General features: G+C 38.8%; 2 protein-coding genes across 6 annotated transcripts; both read right to left on the minus strand.

The window, feature by feature from the left end:
• Positions 1–296: 296 nt before the first annotated feature.
• znf410 (zinc finger protein 410) lies at positions 297–11,154 on the minus strand. 5 transcript variants are annotated; one of them, XR_010013738.1, is made up of 14 exons: positions 11,096–11,116; positions 9,770–9,915; positions 9,222–9,327; positions 8,663–8,719; positions 8,433–8,484; positions 8,181–8,313; positions 7,618–7,788; positions 6,609–6,800; positions 6,013–6,172; positions 4,970–5,151; positions 3,161–3,250; positions 2,428–2,547; positions 1,294–1,529; positions 676–761 (listed from the first exon to the last, which is right to left on the minus strand). XR_010013738.1 is itself a non-coding variant. In XM_063002272.1 (13 exons), exons 4-13 carry the CDS (start codon positions 8,463–8,465, stop codon positions 444–446), a joined length of 1,299 nt encoding a protein of 432 aa, XP_062858342.1. In that variant the 5' UTR covers positions 8,466–8,484; positions 8,663–8,719; positions 9,222–9,327; positions 11,096–11,154; the 3' UTR covers positions 297–443. The 5 variants fall into 5 exon arrangements, 4 of the variants coding, with proteins under 4 accessions (XP_062858342.1, XP_062858341.1, XP_062858343.1 ...); XM_063002272.1 differs by lacking the exons at positions 1,294–1,529; positions 9,770–9,915 and adding an exon at positions 297–544 and having other exon boundaries at positions 645–761; positions 11,096–11,154; XM_063002271.1 differs by lacking the exons at positions 1,294–1,529; positions 11,096–11,116 and adding an exon at positions 297–544 and having other exon boundaries at positions 645–761.
• A 1,547-nt stretch (positions 11,155–12,701) lies between these two features.
• Positions 12,702–19,359, minus strand: cipcb (CLOCK-interacting pacemaker b). Its single transcript, XM_063001382.1, has 4 exons — positions 19,291–19,359; positions 16,608–16,752; positions 16,357–16,523; positions 12,702–15,393 (listed from the first exon to the last, which is right to left on the minus strand). The coding sequence occupies exons 2-4, from the start codon at positions 16,714–16,716 to the stop codon at positions 14,578–14,580; spliced, it is 1,092 nt and encodes a 363-aa protein (XP_062857452.1). The 5' UTR covers positions 16,717–16,752; positions 19,291–19,359; the 3' UTR covers positions 12,702–14,577.
• Between the last annotated feature and the right edge of the window lie 207 nt (positions 19,360–19,566).

Consider the following 19,566-nt stretch of genomic DNA (forward strand, 5'->3'; position numbering starts at 1 on the left):
CTGCTGTTTTTAGTTTACCCTGCATCTTAGCCTGTGGTAAAACCTTGTGACATGGTAAACCAGCCAGTTTGTAAGGCATACTGATAAGTCACAAATATTTCTTATAACTAAAATAATTGAAACTATATTGCTATTAGACTATTGATAACTTATTATGACTAAGCTGATTTTTAATTGCTTTAAATGACTCAAATGCACTAAAATGTGGTCACATAAAGAGATACTGTACAAAAATGAAATATGTATGTATTCAACTGTTTTGAGGAAAAAATAATGTACTTGGACACAAAAACATGTAATGTCATTAGTCCATTTTATCTTGTGCTTTTAAAAGACCAATAAAATAATATTGAACAAACAATTGTTTTGCTTTTTTCTTGATCATGAAATAAAATATGTACATTTAGTACAATTTGTGATAATAATTTTATTTACAAACACTATTATAATAATGCCACCACATCCTCCCCGTAACTATGAGCTCCAGCTGCCATGCTGACCAGGTCATGAGGGGAAGAAAGAACCACCACTGGCTCTGCAGGACCTGCGACAGAAGAAAGCAGCGACACAGCAGCCGGGTGAGTGTAAGATCAGTTATTTATGAGACTGGGTAAAGGCATTGACTTTAGATGAACAGTATGTACCTTGTGCTCTCAGCATTGCATGGTGAAGATTAACCGGCTCAACTGTTGTCATGGTTACCATGGTGTCCGTGGCAGCACCATCAGCCTCTAGCAAGCTGCTGTGAGTCAGCGCCTCGCCTGTCAATCAAAACCCAGGACTACATCTGATGAAGTGAGAAGTCTAGCCTAATTTTAAACCTATCCACTTAAACCAGTTGTGATTGAGGATCTTGTCACTGCATGATCTTAACTATTGCAAACAAAATCCCACACCCAGCGGACTTTGTTTTGTCCTTCAATATGAAGATCACTGTTGTAAACAGATGTAAAATACTAGTGTAACTCGAAGTTTTTAATACTACATAAGGCTGAGCTACAGTGGTGTTAAAAAAAATAGCAGTGATTTTAAAACAGTGAATAAAGCAAAAAATCATTATAATAACTATTATTTCCATAACTGCAAATGCACTGAAAATACTACACTTTCCATTCTAAATCAAAACATTAACCAAATTTAGCCAGTTTGTGTTAATCCTTTACAGAAAGTTAAGAAAAATGAATATTAGGCTGTTAAAAATAATAGCAGTGCCAGCATTTTTCTTTAAAAACTCAAAAAAAATATGTATAAACTGAAAAATATGTTTGTTCCACTTTACTTTAAATTACTGACCTAATATTTAGTGGCATAACAATTGTTTCCGAGATCTGTGTTGCATGGAGTCGACCAACTTCTGGCACCTCTGAACAGGTATTCCAGTCCAGGATGATTAGACTATATGCCACAGTTCTTCTGCAATTTTGGGTTTTGCCTCAAAAAAACGTGTTTCAGATGTCAGAACACAAGTTCTCTCTGGGATTGAAGTCAGGGGATTGTGCTGGCCACTCTATTACCTCAATCTTGCTTGTCTGTAACCAAGATGTTTTGGGTCATTGTTATGTTGAAACACCCATTTTAAGGACATTTCTTCTTCGACATAGGGCAACATGATGATCTTAAGTATTCTGATATATTTAAATTGATCCATGAGCCCTCGTATGTGATAAATAGACGTAACACCATGGTATGAAAAACATCCCCATATCATCATTTTGTACCACCATGCTTTACTGTCTTCACAGTGAACTTTGGCTTGAATTCAGTGCTCGGGGGTCGTCTGACATACTGTCTACAGCCACTAGACCCAAACAGAACAATTTTGCTTTCACCAGTCCACAAAATGTTGAGCCATTTCTCTTTGGACCAGTCAATTGGTTCCCTGGTAAATTTGAACCCATTCAGGACACGTCTTTTTCTTTACAACGGGACTTTGCAAGGAGTTCTTGCTGGTAAATTGGCTTCACTTAATCATCTTCTGTACTCACTGGTAACTTCAGATGTTCCTTGATCTTTCTAGAGGTGATCACTGGCTGAGCCTTTGCTATTTTGGCTATTCTTCGATCCTTTCGAACAGTAGTTACAACGCTTCCTTCCACGTCTTTCAGGTTTTGGTTTTTACTTCAAGGCATTTGAGATCATTTTAGCTGAGCAGCCTAGAATTTGCTTCTGGTAAATTAAGCAATGTGTCTACCAGTACAAATCTGTCTCTCTCGGAGACTGTGGATTCAGAAAGAATTTAGACCCCTTGACTTTTTGCATACTTTGCATTGTGAATTTGATTTTGAATTGTGTTAACTGTGGTCAGTTGCTATATGTGGAAAAGGACAAAATGAACATGCATGTTAATTTGCTAAAAGATGGTTAGCTAGAATAAACACATCGGTAATCCTATTAAAACCCACTTGAGAGAAAGTGGTATTTTGTTACCTGTTTCTCTGCTTTCAGAGTTGAGCGTGTTCTCTCCATGTCGTTTTCTCATGTGTACGTTTCTGCTGCCGCTCTGAGAGAATGTCTTCCCACAAATGGAGCACTGATGGGGCTTCTCTCCTGGTAATGCACAACAATGACATGGATCATACTGTCGTGTGGGCTATTAAGCTGGTTTTGTGTGTAGTGTGATTTGATTAACATGGAGCTTTATGTTCTCTAATTCGATAGCATGATATTGTGAACAGCACATACATCCATGGAGCACTTTAATAGGAACCTGTACATTTATTGGCCATTTTATAAGCTACACCTACCATAAAGATCAAGAATTAATAACTAGTTTAGCTTTTCCTAATAAAAAACTGTAACTGATTCTCAGCTTTTATGAACAGATGAGCTAAGGTTTTCCTCTAGAATTTTCTGATAAAGACTGAAATTTAACCCCCCTCTATTAACAGCAAGCTGTCCATGTCCTGAGGCAGAAAAGTACCCCCACACCATCACACTGTCCACCACTGTACTGACAGAAGCACAAATACTGTACCCTAAGTGTGAATGAACCACTAATTAAAGTTATCAAGTTATAATACCTTTGGTACTCAGATGTAATCAGATTACTGTCTGCATTTTAAAAGCGTCATCCACTGAAATCTAATAATACTAACAGATAAATAATTGCTATCTTAATTGTTAATTGCCTCTGAGAATGCAAAATATATTTTCCACTCACCAGAGTGAACCAACATGTGTTTGCGTAGACTGGAGTATTCAGCAAATGAACGGCCACAGTTGTCAACTTCACAGATGAAAGGCTTCTCACCTGAAACATTGCAAAACAAAAAAATGGACAGTGTCAGACAGAGGTATGTTTAACTGACCATCAGCATTTTTAAATAAAAGTTCAAATACAGGATGACTAGGATACATCATTAAATAAAAATCTAACTTGAGTTAAATTAATGACCAGCGCCTTAATTTTTGCATATGTTAATTCCACACTCTACTACTCTAGGTTTACATGTTCAAGCAGGTGACCTAGTATTAACAAACCTAAAGTCTGAGGTCTATTCTAAACTAATCAGCCAAATAGAGGTACTTCACAATGAAACTGCCCAGCACAGCCATTTGTAGGCTCTGCCCAAAGTAAAATGAGAAAAAATGTGTTTTTATTTTAAATAAAAAATGCCAGCAGCAACCAGTGTGCTTTGTAATTATTGCGGCTTGGGTACGAAATATTGCATTAAGTAAAAGTCATTTATTTAAGCAATAGAACACTCGAGGTCCTGTGTTATCGCGAATAACATCACGGCTGTGATTTGGTCGCAGGCACGAACCGAAGGTGAGTGCCGTAGATCATCACAGCCGTGATGTTATTCGCGATAACACACGACCTCGAGTGTTCTATTGCTTTTATACAACAGTTTTTACAAAATAAAGAAAGAAAATAAATCAAAGAAGCCCTGAATTTCATATTAAATATGCTTTAATATTGACAATACCTTTCGCCAAAAAGTAGTTCCACAACGAATATAAAGTTTAACACTACAAAGCAGACATCCCAAGTTGCAAAAACTCATTTCAGGGAGGTAAGAACAACAAGAAGAAAAAGGCAAGAACCTCGGAAGGGAAAAAAAGAAATAAAAAAACCTCTCGCACACACCTATGGATGAAAACAGAACTACTAGGGCTGTTCGCGTTACAAACACATTAATGTTCCCTACATAGTGCATTAGATAGTGAATTAGACAATTGATTTATGTTCCCTACACAGTGCGCTAGATTGTATATCAGATAACGGATTTAAAACGCGACCGGGAAAAAAAGGCTGTGTCGCCTGCGTGCGCGTTTATGTGCATGAAGCTTGTCGTTAATGGCAACGCGTCAGCGGAGTAATACAGTTGTGGTGTGAAAAGACCGTGCTGTTATCATGAATATCAGCACGTTTAGAACGCTTCTCAACCAATCAGATTGTAAGGTCGGAACTACCTGTTGTATAATATTTAATCAAGCATGAGATTTGTGAAATCTAAATGTACATGCCTGTAGTCACTGTAATTATTAAAACACTAGCCAGTTGTGAAGTCAACTTTTGTGTTCATTTTGCTATAGTTTTGCTATAATGCAATTAATATTAGTGGATAGAATGATCTGTAAACTTTTAGTCATTGAAAATCTTTTTCTTTAAGAAAGCTGCTTCTTGCCATGTCATGGTTTATCTCATTAGACCAGGTCAGATTTATTTGAACATTGAGAGCATCAGCAAGGCATAAAATCCCAGTAGTACACACAGCTTTTCTCTCCAATTGTAAGCTGAGGCCCTCAAATGTCGTGTTACAGCTAACAATTTGGGAGGATTAGCATGTTTATCATGAGAAGAAAGCCATAAAAAAAATGTTAGGGAGGCATATAACAGCTTAGGCTGGTTTATTATTTGGTAACTTCACAATAGTGGACAAATAAGGTCTAAATTTCCAAATAACTGAATTTTTACTCTTATTAAAAAAAGAAAAGGTCGAGCCTTTAAAATAAAGATGCCTACCAGTATGTGTACGTTTGTGGTTCTTTAGATTACCAGCAGTGGTAAACTTCTTGCCACAGTTCTTCTCATTACAGATAAATGGCTTCTCGCCGTTGTGCGTCCTCATGTGCACTTGCAGTCTCTGCAGCACATAAAAGCTTTTCCCACAGCCCTCAGCACCACAGCGGAATGTGCGGTCATTTCTAAAACACACAGGCAAACACACACTTCATATACATGCAAACAGAAGACTTCTGGTAATTGTGGTTTTGTCCCTTTCCAAATCAAGTGTGTGAGCGATAAGCAAAGAAGGATTTTACACACACTGTGATACTTTTCAAATGAATGATAAACAATGTGCCATTATTCTACTGCTGGGTAGGTGGCAGGGTGAGGCATGAAGTTGTAACTTTATTACCTTGCTAGCTACTCAGCAGGACAATACTGGTTTATTGTTTATCAGACAATGGCTCCATAGGGTGTGATACATCCCCTTATCATAAAAGGGTCATGTGGCCTAATGTACTAAAGCAGTAACCTACTAGTTCTATCTCAGGACCCCGGAGCTATGCGAGCCCAGCACAATCTGCTGTATGATTCCACCTAAAGGTTTTATAAAATATTTAAATATTGCAATACATTATTTATTTCATTCATTGTCTGTTTTACCACTTTCTCCTGGTCAGGGTTGTGCTGGGTCTAATTCACTGGGCAAAAGGCAGAAAACACCCCAGACAGGTCACCAGTCCAACACAGGGCGGACACACACACACTCACATGAAGGGCAATTTTTAGCAGCTTCAATTGGCTTGACCGCACATCTTTGGACTTCTGGGAGTACATCGGAGCTCCCAGAGAACCCACACGAACACAGGGAGAACCCTGGCTGGCTGTCTGGCTGGGAAATCGCACCCAGGCCCATCATGCCGTTTCATTGCAACATACAAAGTAGTTCAGGTGGGTGTTTATTAAATTACTCCATAAGGTTGATTATATTTTACAAATCAGTGAGAAAGAGTTTTATTTAGTCACATATATTTTTAAAACAATGTCTCTTTACCTACCTGTGTGTTTTCAGATGGTACTTAAGATGAGCAGGCCAGGTAAATGTCCTCTGGCAATTTTCATAAGGACACACCAGAATCTTCTCTGCAGGTACACGACTGTTATGTGGTGGTGACTCTTTTATTGGTGTCTCTGACTGGCAGCTAAGTAAATGGTCATCTGGAAAATGACAACACAGAAGCACAAGTATTAAGGTATGTAGCTTATAAATGTACCTTATTTAAGTCAATGATGCACTAATTCTGTAATACAGTATCAGTACTGGAACTAGGGATGTAAATGATTAACAGCTGGCCGACAAACAAGTAAATGCTTGATGCTGGCCATTTCAATTTATTTAAAGACATCACTGGATGAAACACTTATTCCTTCAAATAGCCGTCATTTTACACCCTAAACTTAAAATAATGTATTTATGAGTCCGGGTTTTATTTACCTTCAGTTTGTTTTTGAGTCAGCTTTTAGTTTTCATTTAACATTAATTGTTAAATGGCAAAAGGGTTATGGATGCCCTTCAATACAGTTAGCGTTTTATATAATGGAATTAGGTCAGTACAACACATTCACTGTAAAAATATTAGTAAGCCAACATTACTGTTGCTACAAGCCCTGGCTTCCTTTGCAAGCTCAGCTCGAGTGGCAGCAATCAAGCTGTCATGGGCTAGCTCCTGTACCCGCAGGTACCATGGGGCACTTCCGTCTCCACACTCCCCTCCTGAAATCTCCTTCTCCGCTTCATCCATTTCATCCTGCACAAACACCAGAGGCTCAGCTGAGGCTGCCAGCCCTTCAAAAACAAACAGATGACAATTAGTAATAATTCCATAATAATCGTTACTAAAATTCTAAACAAAGTACGGTTATTTGGAAGAAATATTTTCTTTTAACTGCTCCCATATTTAGGGGGTTGACAAAGTGGATTTGATCTGCATACTAGACTTGACAGTTTTTATGTCAGAGGCCCTTTCTGACACAACCTGCCTATTTTTATCTGGGTTTGGGACTGGCAATAAGAGCGCACTTACACTGCTTTCCATTGCATTTAAAAATATAGCAAAACATATCACTTATTTCACTTATTTATATCTTGGCTTTCTAAAGTGAAATGCTTACAGGCACTGTCAGCTCAGTGATGATTAAGTGACAGTTTTATGTTGCTCTGGATAAAAGCATTAAGGACTAAATGCCATAAATGTTAATGTATTGACTTGCTTCCAAAGTTTTATACAGCAATAATATTTTCACACTGTAACATTTCAGAGCTCTTGCCTTTAGTCTTTTTGCATGATTAATAGCCTTTACCCAGTAAAAGACTTTCCATGTCATCCTGTCAGCAAAGACCAAGCAATAGATGAAAAGATGTGTCCTGCTGCTGGATGCAGTTACACATTACGGACCAAACTGTTCAGACCAAATCCAAAGCTAAAAAAACTGACTTGATGCAAATAAATATTTCACTACAATTCTGTAACATTTTAAAAACTATTATTTCTCAACACGTTTTGCTGTAATCACTAATTATTCCATCCTTAGAGATGATCTCTTAAATTCTTAAGAAGGCCACATGGAATGTACAGAGAATTAGAAGTAAATTATATTTGTACCTTTGGCAAGATTGAGCAGGACATATGAGGTGCTATCTGGCTGCTGGAGATCTTGCAGAATTGCAGGTGAAGTTGGTGTTGGGGAGGGGGATTGAAGCTGAACTACCAGAGGGCTTCGCTCTGGCCCATACTCTGACAGTGATGGGGATGTTGCATGGCTAAGAGCATTTTCTATAAAGAAAAGGAATTAAGAAAGATTTATAACATAGTCAAGACCTGAGAAACTACAGTATTTATACAAACAACTGCTGACACCTACAGAACTTGCTGACAATAATGTAAACAAAAGCTGTTCAAGCGTCACAGCAATCTATTACACTAGCTCTGGGTTCTGGGTTTGAATCTCAGCAGTGCTATTAACCAGCTAAACATATGCACAAACATTATTGCCTATTTGGCCCTATGATAAACTGAGTATTTTTGACTTGCATTCAGTGTTCCCTGCCATGACCCAGACCAGGATAAAATGAAATTGATGTTAATTCAAACGAAATGATTAATATAAACTAATACAATGTTAATAAGGACACACTAAAGAAAAGATACAATTGGGTATTCTATACCTGGCAGGTCTAGCTGGCCACATATGGAGTTCTCTGATGAGGCAAGGAGTGGTAGAGCCGGTGTTTTGGGTTCTGATTCCTCCAGGCCCTGACCCAGTGGTATGGAGGCGTTCTGCACAAACTCAACCAGCAGCTTCACAAAAGTGCATATGAAGAGTTATCTAAGCAAATGGTGTTCACTTGCATTATAAATGATACTTGTAGTTTTGAAAAATGAAAGTGTGTGTGTGTGAATGTGTTGTGCCTCAGTACCTCAGGTTTGGAGTCAAGCTCATCAGAAAGCATGGATTCAGTCTTTCTTAATCTGTTGTAGAAAAGAAAGAACAAAAGATCAGGAGCAAGGGAGAGTATAAAAACAAATTATTACTGAATTTGTAAGCCAGTTTAATAGGTATAACTACATTACGCTTTACTTTTAGATAACCATGTTATCTGGTAATCCTACAATATTGGTGCACTTTGTAGGTGTACAGTTACTGTACCTTGTTTCTGTATTTGTTGCAGTGCATGATTTTTCAGCTCCCTCTTACCCTGTCCATCTGTGGAAAGGAATAACCACAGGGCCATTAACTTTAGGGGGTAAACAACTCTCAACCCAACAGTGACTTTGATATGGTGTGTGTACAAGTGTACTAATGACAGCAGTGTCACTGGGTTTTTTCATTGTGTACACACATCCAACATCAGGACTGCCTTAAGGTGTAGATGTAGGGACTATCACCACTTTGATCATGCACAGTGTAAATAAATCCTTCTCTAGCTATTCTTCAGTAATTGTGACATCAGGCCACTGCTGCTTGGGGATTTCTGACTGATGGACAATTTTCAGTGCAGAAGTAATGGTATGTTGTTTTTAACTACAGCAGCACTGCAGTACCTGATACACTTGTACCAGTACAGTGTTAGTACAATGAGTGTCCTTTTTATTTAAGAATAAGGTACAGAGGAGCTGTCAACTTATGCAGAACAACATATGAAACATGCACCGTAATTCTACACCTACGCTGTGTCCTATATCATAAGTGTATAAATCATACTAACCCGTGGTCATGGACGCAAGTGATGACTGGGTCAGAAATAGAAGATTCTTGCCATCACTTCACAGCCATCAAAGGTTTTTAGTTAGTTGTCTAGAATTCTAAATCAGCTTCAAGTACAAACATATAAGTATTTGTTGATTATTATTATCACACATGTAAGGTAAGGTCACAGAGTCACATAAAATACTTCATAGTCGTCCATATGGTTGATAATTATAATTGATCAATGAAACATATCAGTATTACTCCAAACGGTCCTCATTTTCATTCTTCATCATACAAATACAAAAAAAATGCTTTTTACTGTCATTTTTACACTACTGAAGTACTGAGGGAATGTTTGGTAACATTTTAAAATGACAAAAGGAGCGGTGTCATTAAGACATAAGGCATGGGTTCTGTTATTCCTATAAATAATTTTTTGCAGTCCATGACAGGCTTTTGTCCACTATTTTGGTTCAGATAACAAAAAAATAATAAAAACCTGAAAAGGGAAAATGTAATGCACAAATGTATGGTATTACTTATTACTGATTACTGGGAACTCACAGTATGGATTGTTGTTGGGGCAACTGTGTTTTATTCAGGGGGAAGGTTAGCATTTGGCTGTGATTTTGAATTTGACTGGTCGTTGAGTGGGTGCCGCTCAGGGTCAGGGTACAGCAGTTATGGTCCCAGTCAATATCTGTGGAGTGCTACCAAAAACAGCGATTACAACACTAAACATTTGTTTACTTTTTTGTTTTGCAAGGATTTTAACATAATGTTTTACACTTAGGTTAAAATGATGACAGGACAAGCCGCTCAGGTGGCGCAGCGGTAAAGTACGCTAGATCACCAGAGATGGGGTTTCGAATACATCGTATCGAATCTCAGCTCTGCCTTTCCGACTGGGCTGGGTGGCAGCATGAACAACGATTGGCTGTTCAGGGTTAGAGGGTAAGAAAGTCGGATCATAGGTCCTCATAACTGGTGCATAACTGCGGCCCCTGCTGGCTGACTGATGGCGCCTGCACAGGGCTGAGGAATAATGCTGATGGGTGTGTGGCCCTCCGTACACAGTGCCCGTCAAGTGTATGAACTCGACTCGTGCAGGTGAAAAATGCAGTCTGTACTGACTGTGCGCACCGGAGGGGGCGTATGTCAGTTGAGAGGCATCCTTAGTCAGCGGTTTAGGGTCGAATTAGTATAGAGGATGCAATCAGGGTAATTGGACACGACTAGACTGAGGGATCAAAAGTGTGTGTGTGGGGGGGAATAGGGTTATATATATAATGATGACAGGACAGGTAGTTACAGGTTACAAATAATTCATCAAGTTTAAGTTCAATGTCAAACACCTTCACAGGCAATGTTGTATCTTCAATTTACCTAACTTACATGTCTTTGGACTGTGGGGGAAAAGCCCACACAGACAGGGGGAGAACATGCAAACTCCACACAGAAAAGACCCGGACCGCTCCACTTAGGAATTGGGAATCGAACCCATGACTGTGAGGCAACAGACGACGAGGAGCTTTTTTTTGCAGTAACATGATGTTTGCTGACAGGATATAATTACTGTAAAACACCTAGTTACTAGTTAGCTGATTAAAAAGTCCAGTAATAAGCAAACTAAACAGTGTGAGCGTGTAAAACAACCTGTCCTAAACACAAACACTGTTCACCGCTTGTCAGCCATTCCTACACTGATAACAGCTAACCAGTTAGCCAGTTAGCTGCAAGCTACTTTGTCTTTCAAACCTCTATTGCTTCAAAATATCAAACGCTGTTAACGGTTCGTGCTAAAACACATATTTAAAAACATTATTAATCGCATCATTTGCAATACGTTTGTATATTATTTGAAATTAAAGTAAAATAAATGAAAACTACCTCCATCTGCTTAGCCAGAAGACAAAAACATCCCAATCAAGGGGCGGAGTCAGACCGCGTTTCCGGGTTGAGATGTGAAGAGACGTGAGGTGATCGATCACAATAGAAGAATAAATCAGCGGCTTCTCTGCTTCAGTATTTCTCTTCATTCCTCATTTTTATAATTAATATTGTTTACACATACTGTATTCCAGCACATTTAGCCCAACAAATTACACTACTCAAAAATTTAAGGGAACACAAATCACACTTCAGATCTCTTGATGCATGCTCAGTAATCCAGGTACACAAATCCACAAAGTTGAATCAGTTCATCTGGACACAAGCTGGTTGTAGAGATACGTTTCGTCACAGGCTGATTAACTTTGTGTATATTCCATCATTGCAGCTCATAACGTGACTCAGTAGTGTGCATGGCAGGGCAGTTGTAACTTTGTGCAGTTGGTACTGGACTAGTATTCAGACAGAAGGTTGCCAGTTCAAGCCCCACCACTGCCAGGTTGCCACTGTTGGGCCCTTGATCAAGATCCCTAACTCTCAATTACTTAGACTGTATACTGTCACAACTGTAAGTCACTAAATGCCAAAAATGTAAATGGCTTCAATGGTGGTTGTGTCCTGGGGGATCTCCTCCAGCAGTTGGTGTCCTGGGGGATCTCCTCCAGCAGTTGGTGTCCTGGGGGATCTCCTCCAGCAGTTGGTGTCCTGGGGGATCTCCTCCCAGGGCATCAATAAACACCTGGACAGTCTGTGGTGCTACTTGGTAACAGTAATACATAACATCACAAAGGTTCTCAATTGGATTCAGGTCTGGGAAACATAATAGCCAGTCAACAGCATCAATGCCTTGGTCATCCAGAAACTGCCTACACATTGTCCTGCACTAGGAGGAACCTAGGCTGCACTGCACCAGCATAAGGTATGACAATAACAATAGGATTTCAACCTAACTACAGTCAGGGTACTGTTGGCAAATACACAGAGGTTTGTGCAACCTTTCAAGGATATGCCACCCCCGAACCATTACTGACAGCAGATTCTTTCAAATCTGTCACACACTTAAGGTGAACCTGCTCTCTTCTGTTTTTTTTATTTATTTATTTTTAAACAATGCATATTTACTGTTCAGAACAAAGAGCAGAACGAGCTGGGATAGTCAAAATTTCATCTCACTGAATAAACAGCCCAGGCTTATTAAATTATATATTACTAAAATGTAAATTATTCTGCCTACAATAAAGGTACCCTGCCTTTTGTAAAAAAAAAAATGCTGAAGGCAAAACACATCGACATTCAAAATGCTTTACCATTCTTACGTTGGTAAATGGTAAATTTTGACGTTTACAATGGAAAAATTGTCCCACAAGTCCCACTGACATTTTGACAAAACATGTTAGTACACAAAAGTCACAGAACAAAGTCACTATAAAAAAGTTACATATACCTCTAAAAGCAATGCTAGATATGGTGAAAGGCAATCACTTGCTGTAATCAGTAATTTAGTTTATTTTGTCAAGGTCCATGCAAAGATGCATTAAAGATGCATTGCAGCAGTGATAGCTAACCAGCTGAATTCTATCTGAAGTCAGTGGACAGGTAGACATTGCCTCACTGTAAAATCTGCATGGTATAACTAAAATTATTGTTCAAAACCAGCTCACATTTAGTTGCCTCAAAAATCTGTAAAATACTTATTCTACAATTGTTTTACTTAATAATGGACCTCAAAGTTGTTAACAAATGAAAGCCCAGATGACTGCTGTGAAGTTTGTGCGTGTTCTTTTGTGAATGGTAAAAGGGAAAGAACATCTTTGAATACAAATACAATGTAGTCATTAAAGTAAGACATTAACAGATACATTGGAAGATACATACCTGTACTGGGCAAATGCTATTAAATTATAGCACCACCCTTACCTTTTTGTTGGGCTGTTAAATTGGCCACAGTTGTTTTAAAAATACCTGTAAAAATTAAGTTTGTCATATTACTAAAAAGTAATACAGATTAAGTTGTGACCGTTTCACCTTAGCTTATTTAAAACTGTATACCACCCATATTATTTGTGCTTCTTCTATGGATTTTAATAAATGTGCTAAAGCTTCTTTAACAGTATGAAGAACATGGATAAAACAAAACACAGCAGAGAATTTAATGTTATTAAAGCCTTCAAATATCTTTGACCATCGAGTAATGTAATAACTACAAAAACAGATTTCACAATAACTTGACCAGTGAATTAACATGCACAACTCTGCTACACGAGTTATTAATTAATCACACTTCTTACAGTAATGGTTCGAAAAGTAGTAAAACTATTATTTAAACTATATTTTTGGTATTAAGGCTGTAGCATCACAACTTTTTTAATCAGCAAGGTTTTAATTAACTCATTTTATTTACTGAGCAGCTGATAATTACAACATTGGAACATTTTATGTTCTTTTTAGTTGTTTAAATTTGAGCACAATTAAGGGTACTGGCCTCAATTTAGTCTGCTCTTAAGTTTCTTTATTTGTAAATATAAGTCCTTTCATTTCAAACTGCACCTAACAGGGCAATAATCATCTATATTTTAATCCTAACACTAGCACCGAATTCCAAAGCAGACAAAAAATAAACATTTGGTAAATCGGTATACTTGTTAGTACAGATGTATGTGCTTTGGAATGCAGTAAATTTTTTCTTCCTCTAATGTGCTTCTGCACAAGTGCAAATGTATAAATACAAAAGAAATGAGACTTATAGACCTATACCAAACATCCTGATTGCTTCTGGAAATCAGATAACCACTTTTTTGCTAATGAATACATCAGTCATTTGCTTACAGAAGCACAAGAATAAGGAAATTTCAGGACATTTGCCCAGTCCCAATAACATGTGGATTATTTATGTAAATGTAAACACACTTAATGACGTTCTAGTTACCTGACCAACCTGTATCTTACGGTCAGTGATCAGATTTCATAAAAATGGTATGTCCTAAGATGTAAGTATCTACTAATCATGTGATCATTTTAGGAAAGGACTGGCAGTTCAATCCACAGAACATAAGCCACCATGCTTTGCTGCCTAATACGTTAATGAAACTTTTGTACTTTAATATTACAATATTTTATATTACAGTTGTTTTTTTCCCCAAACATGCAGTTCTGCAGACAGGAGCCACATTCACAATTTACCTTACAAACTAATTATATTATTAAGATAAATGATTAACTGTCACAAATGTTTAAGAACTGACTGTGGTTAAGATTATTTTTCTTACTGAGTACAATCAAGTTATAGCTTTTTAAGTTTTGTCCCATTTGCCTAGAGCAAAATGCTATAGAGCTAACATTTAAGTGCCTGGTCAATAAATTACAATGTTTTCTTATTGTTATTTTAGATGTTGGTATATTTATTTGACTGTACTTGTTTTAAAGGAGAAATACTTTAATGTAGGCAACTTGAATATCTCTTTTAGAGATTTTCTCACTGTAGTTCAAATGCTCTCTTGTCCAGTATTTAAAGTTTTCTCCTTCTCATTTCCTTCTTGCATGCTCAGCTGCAGTTTGCTCCAGATATGCAAGTCTCCTCTTTGTAAAGCCTCCACAAAGAGGTTTGTGTGCTCACGGAGCTTATCGATTTCAGCTTGAGTCCGTCGATTTTGTCGTATCAAGTCTTTAGTGCGCAGCGTGATGCCCAGCAAGCCTGATTTACTGAGAATATTGTATGTATTGCAGAAACGCTTCCTCTTGCTGCTGTCCGAGTCACTGTTTTGAGACATGTCATCCTTGGAGATGGCCTGTGGTGGAGTCTGTAACACTTTTGCATTCATGTCTGTAGGTTCTGCAATAAACCCCAGCCTTCCAGTGGCTGGCTTTTCCACAGCAGGACAAGTACCAGTATTAAATTCCGCTAGAGGAGTATGTGGCTGTGGTGATACTGGAAGATGCCTGGTTGGTGTAAATCGATTCGGTGTGGAGGATCCTTGCTGCTTGTCTACCTGAGGGCATTCCCAGCAAGTGGATGAGGAATTGCTACTCCTCACTGATGCAGTGGTCCTGGAGCTGCTGGTACTTGTGCTACTAGAGCAGCTACTGCGTGGGCTGTCCCCAGGGTGAGGAGCAATTTTGGGATAGGATTTCCTAATAGGGAGGTACTTCTTGTGCTTACGACGCTTACTGAGAGGTCCTTTCTGCTCTAAAGCTTTTCTCTGGGAGATTACCGGTTGAAGGAAGACTACTTGTGGTTGCTGAACAACTTCGACAGCTGAACCAAACCCCCATTGCTTCAAAGATGAGGGGTTATCACCAGGCTGTCAATAAATACATAAACAAATACAATAACTTATGAGATTAATGGTGGTCGATACATTGGGAACATACTCCAGCTGGATATAAAAAAAAATGAATTAGTTTGCAACTTGCTTTACAGAGATACATTGCATTTTCACTTGCCACCTAAGTTTAGAGGAAATGCAATAAGGTGCAATTTGATTTGTTCTGAATACACTCATTTTAAACATATCTCTCATTTTTGCATTATAAAAATGTTAAGACTAAACTGTATACACCTGCTGTGATTAAAGAATATGTAATTCTTTAATCACATTATATGTAATAATACGTTTAATAATGCTATATAATTAATGTGTAAGTGTATACTGCCAATAATTATGGCAGAATTTAAAGTGACCATTTACATTTACATTTTCAGCATTTAGCAGACGCCTTTATCCAAAGCGACTTACATTACAGTCACAGTCACAGTATATAGTTTGAGCAATTGAGGGTTAAGGGCCTTGCTCAAGGGCCCAACAGCAGCAACCTGGCAGTGGTGAGGCTTGAACCAGCGACCCTCTGATCACTGGTCTAGTATCTTAACCACTAGGCTACAGCTGGCCCTCATGCTGTGACCAAACATGCTGTGACAGTTGGATGGGAAATCTGTTGTAAGAAACAATAGTGCCAGATTGCAAAAATACATTGTTAATTTACATAAATAGGAGGTGCACAATAACGATAACAATATAAATGTCTATACTCTGGTTGAGATGGACATAAACCAGCTCAGTTGTGTTATTTGTAATAACGCTCTTTTCAACACTAACTTATCTGAGAATTTCTTGTCATTCTTGAAATTATCCTGCACATGTTTTAGGTTGTTTTTTCCCCTTTACAGTTGCATTAATATCACAGAGATTTGCATTAAGACATTTGCATTTTCCATACTTAGGGGACAGTGGTTCTTATTAATAATTAGCTTACTACTATTTTACCTGCTTAAGAAGAACATTGTTCATGATGATCATGGGTGACAGACTTTGGAAGGATCCACCAATGACAGCCAGCTGAGAAGATTTCGACCTGGAACCTGGCACCACTGGTCGACCTGCATCCTCACTGTCTGTCTGGTCAACTACACTCAAATGCTCAGAACTAGCATCTACAAAAAGAAAACATATTATAAAGCATATAGAGAAAATATTTATATGCTGGAAGAAAGAAGCCAGTATTTTAGAATACAGACCTGAGAAACCAGAATCTCTTTCAGTATCTGGTTTTGACTTCTCCAGTCTCTTTGTTTTAGGCCTGCCCATAGCTGTCACAAGACCATCTTCTTTTATTTTGGAGCTCATCTTTTCTCACACCACTTTTTTCCTCCTACAAACAGGCTAATGAAAAAAAAATCATTTTTGGTTACAATTCATTTTTAATAATGCGCTGTTTTGTCTTTTGGCATATACACTATTTCGCCAAAAGTATTCGCTCGGCTGCCTTCACACGCACTTGAGTGACATCCCATTCCTAATCCATAGAGTTTAATATGATGTCAGCCCACCCTTTGCAGCTATAACAGGTTCAACTCTTCTGGGAAAGCTTTCCACAAGGTTTAGGAGTGTGTTTATGGGAATTTTTGACCATTCTTCCAGAAGCGCATTTGTGAGGTCAGACACTGATGTTGGATGAGAAGGCCTGGCTCGCAGTCTCCGCTCTAATTCATCCCAAAGGTGTTCTATCGGGTTGAGGTCAGTCAAGTTCTTCCACACCAAACTCGCTCATCCATGTCTTTGTGGACCTTCCTTTGTGCACTGGTGCGCAGTCATGTTGGAACAGGAAGGGGTCATCCCCAAACTGTTCCCACAAAGTTGGGAGCATGAAATTGTCCAAAATCTCTTGGTATGCTGAAGCATTAAGAGTTCCTTTCACTGGAACTAAGGGGCCGAGCCCGACTCCTGAAAAACAACCTCACACCATAATCCCCTCCACCAAACTTTACACTTGGCATGATGCAGTCAGACAAGTACCGTTCTCCTGGCAACCGCCAAACCCAGACTCATCCATCGGATTGCCAGACGGAGAAGCGCGATTCGTCACTCCAGAGAACACGTCTCCACTGCTCTAGAGTCCAGTGCCGGCGTGCTTTACACCACTGCATCCGACGCTTTGCATTGCGCTTGGTGATGTAAGGCTTGGATGCAGCTGCTCGGCTCCATGAAGTTTGGAGGTTGGTTACCTCTGTGCACTATGTTCCTCAGCATCCGCTGACCCCACTCTGTCATCTTACGTGGCTATCACTTCGTGGCTGAGTTGCTGTTGTTTCTAATCGCTTCCATTTTGTTATAATACCACAAACAGTTGACTGTGGAATATTTAGTAGTGAGGAAATTTCACAACTGGACTCGTTGCACAGGTGGCATCCTATCACGGTACCACGCTGGAATTCACTGAGCTCCTGAGAGCGACCCATTCTTTCACAAATATTTGTAGAAGCAGTCTGCATGCCTAGGTGCTTGGTTTTATAGACCTGTGGCCATGGAAGTGATTGGAACACCTGAATTCAATGATTTGGATGGGTGAGTGAATACTTTTGGCAATATAGTGTATCTTAGCATATGTTTTGACTAGTTTGTTTATTTGGATTTTAATGTCATGTTTTACACTCTTTGGTTACATTCATGACAGACACACGGTAGTTAATCGTTACACAAGGTTAATCACTTCTCAAGTTTATATCAAACACAGTAGTGGACAATTTAGTATCTCCAATTCACCTCACTTGCATGTCTTTGGACTGTGGGAGGAAACCGGAGTTCCCGGGGGAAACCCACGCAGACACGGGGAGAACATGCAAACTCCACACAGAAAAGACCCGGACCGGCCCACCTGGGGATCGAACCCAGGACCTTCTTGCTCTGAGGCGACAGTGCTACCCACTTAGCCACCGTGCCGCCCGTATTGACTAATAAACACAGAACATTCCCATTCCTCCCATTCCACCCATTCCCCCCCCCCCCCCCCCCCCCCCCCCAACCTCCCCCAAGGTGGTGTGTTGATGAATCACAAAATGTACATTTAGGACAGCACACAAAAGAAAATATATGAACATAGCTTAATAAACACACAAGCAAGTTTTATTAAACACTCGACCTGTGAGTTAAATAAAGCTTTATCTAAAGTGAACTAACCTAACCAGCTTGGTATTGCATTCCATGTTGTGGTTTTATACTTATAACTTTAATCCTCCAAGGTTTAATTGTGTTCTTATGTACTTCACTCATATTACCAAGAAGAACTTATTTATTTATACAGATTAATACGTTTATGGAACAGATTCATTTATAATAAACAGTGTGACAGAAAAGGATGGTTTTAGTTCATTATTAGGAAGTTTCAAAAACGTTAATACTATTATGTTTCCTAACCGGTTAAATATCTAATTATATCTAAGTAATACTTAATAATTCATTAATAAATTGGATATTGTAATTATTATTTTGGCCATTATTGGGAAGCACTAGGTTACTATTTGCTACAGCAAGCTAAGGACAGTATCAAGCTTTATTGCTAGTTCAACAACTAGCTAGCATCGTTTTAAGTGATTACGTAACGAATGTGGTGAAACTATATAACGCTTTGTAAATATACATTTCTGTATTTGTTCCAGCCTATTGAGTCCAATTACTGCATCGTAAAGTTTGCTATATAAAATTCTGACTCATTTAATTCGACATTAACGCTAGCTAGCACAAGTAATAATATGGGCTGGCTGGCTAACACGCAGGGTTCATAGATATCTGGTACTAGGCTGGCTGTCTAGACAGGAGACGCTGTGTTAAACTTAAGAGCCAACATTACCATGAGAAAGCAGAGTATAAAGGAAATACACCACAAAACTAAGTCATGATGAATAAAAACACTAAGTCCCCTACCTTGTCCGTCACATCGACACCTCAATGAGACAACGCCAGTGCTGGGAGTCGATCCCAAAAAGAGCCGATTCTACGATTCTAGGCACTAAAGAGTCGATTCCGCAATGACGGTCATTCGCATAAAGTTAACGCACACACGTAGTTCTTAACTCATAAAACATAACTACAATTAACACATTGTCTTGATCAAGGTCGCAACCAGCTACTCATTCACCCACTCTCTCATTTACTCGCACCTAGGTGGTGGCTTTGAACCTAGGTCCTAGGTGCTCAGGC

Source organism: Trichomycterus rosablanca, chromosome 9, assembly GCF_030014385.1.
Source record: "Trichomycterus rosablanca isolate fTriRos1 chromosome 9, fTriRos1.hap1, whole genome shotgun sequence".
NCBI lineage: Eukaryota > Metazoa > Chordata > Actinopteri > Siluriformes > Trichomycteridae > Trichomycterus > Trichomycterus rosablanca.

Excerpts from the sequence above, each read along its gene's own strand:
- cipcb (XM_063001382.1), bottom strand. The coding sequence starts at position 16,716 with ATGAGCTCCAAAATAAAAGAAGATGGTCTTGTGACAGCTATGGGCAGG. Across the intron at positions 16,524-16,607 it reads AAGAGATTCTGGTTTCTCAG|ATGCTAGTTCTGAGCATTTG; the intron begins GTCTGTATTCTA and ends TTCTTTTTGTAG. Across the intron at positions 15,394-16,356 it reads ACAATGTTCTTCTTAAGCAG|CCTGGTGATAACCCCTCATC; the intron begins GTAAAATAGTAG and ends ATTTATTGACAG.
- znf410 (XM_063002272.1), bottom strand. The coding sequence starts at position 8,465 with ATGCTTTCTGATGAGCTTGACTCCAAACCTGAG. Across the intron at positions 5,152-6,012 it reads TACCATCTGAAAACACACAG|AAATGACCGCACATTCCGCT; the intron begins GTAGGTAAAGAG and ends TGTGTGTTTTAG. Across the intron at positions 2,548-3,160 it reads ACACATGTTGGTTCACTCTG|GAGAGAAGCCCCATCAGTGC; the intron begins GTGAGTGGAAAA and ends GTGCATTACCAG.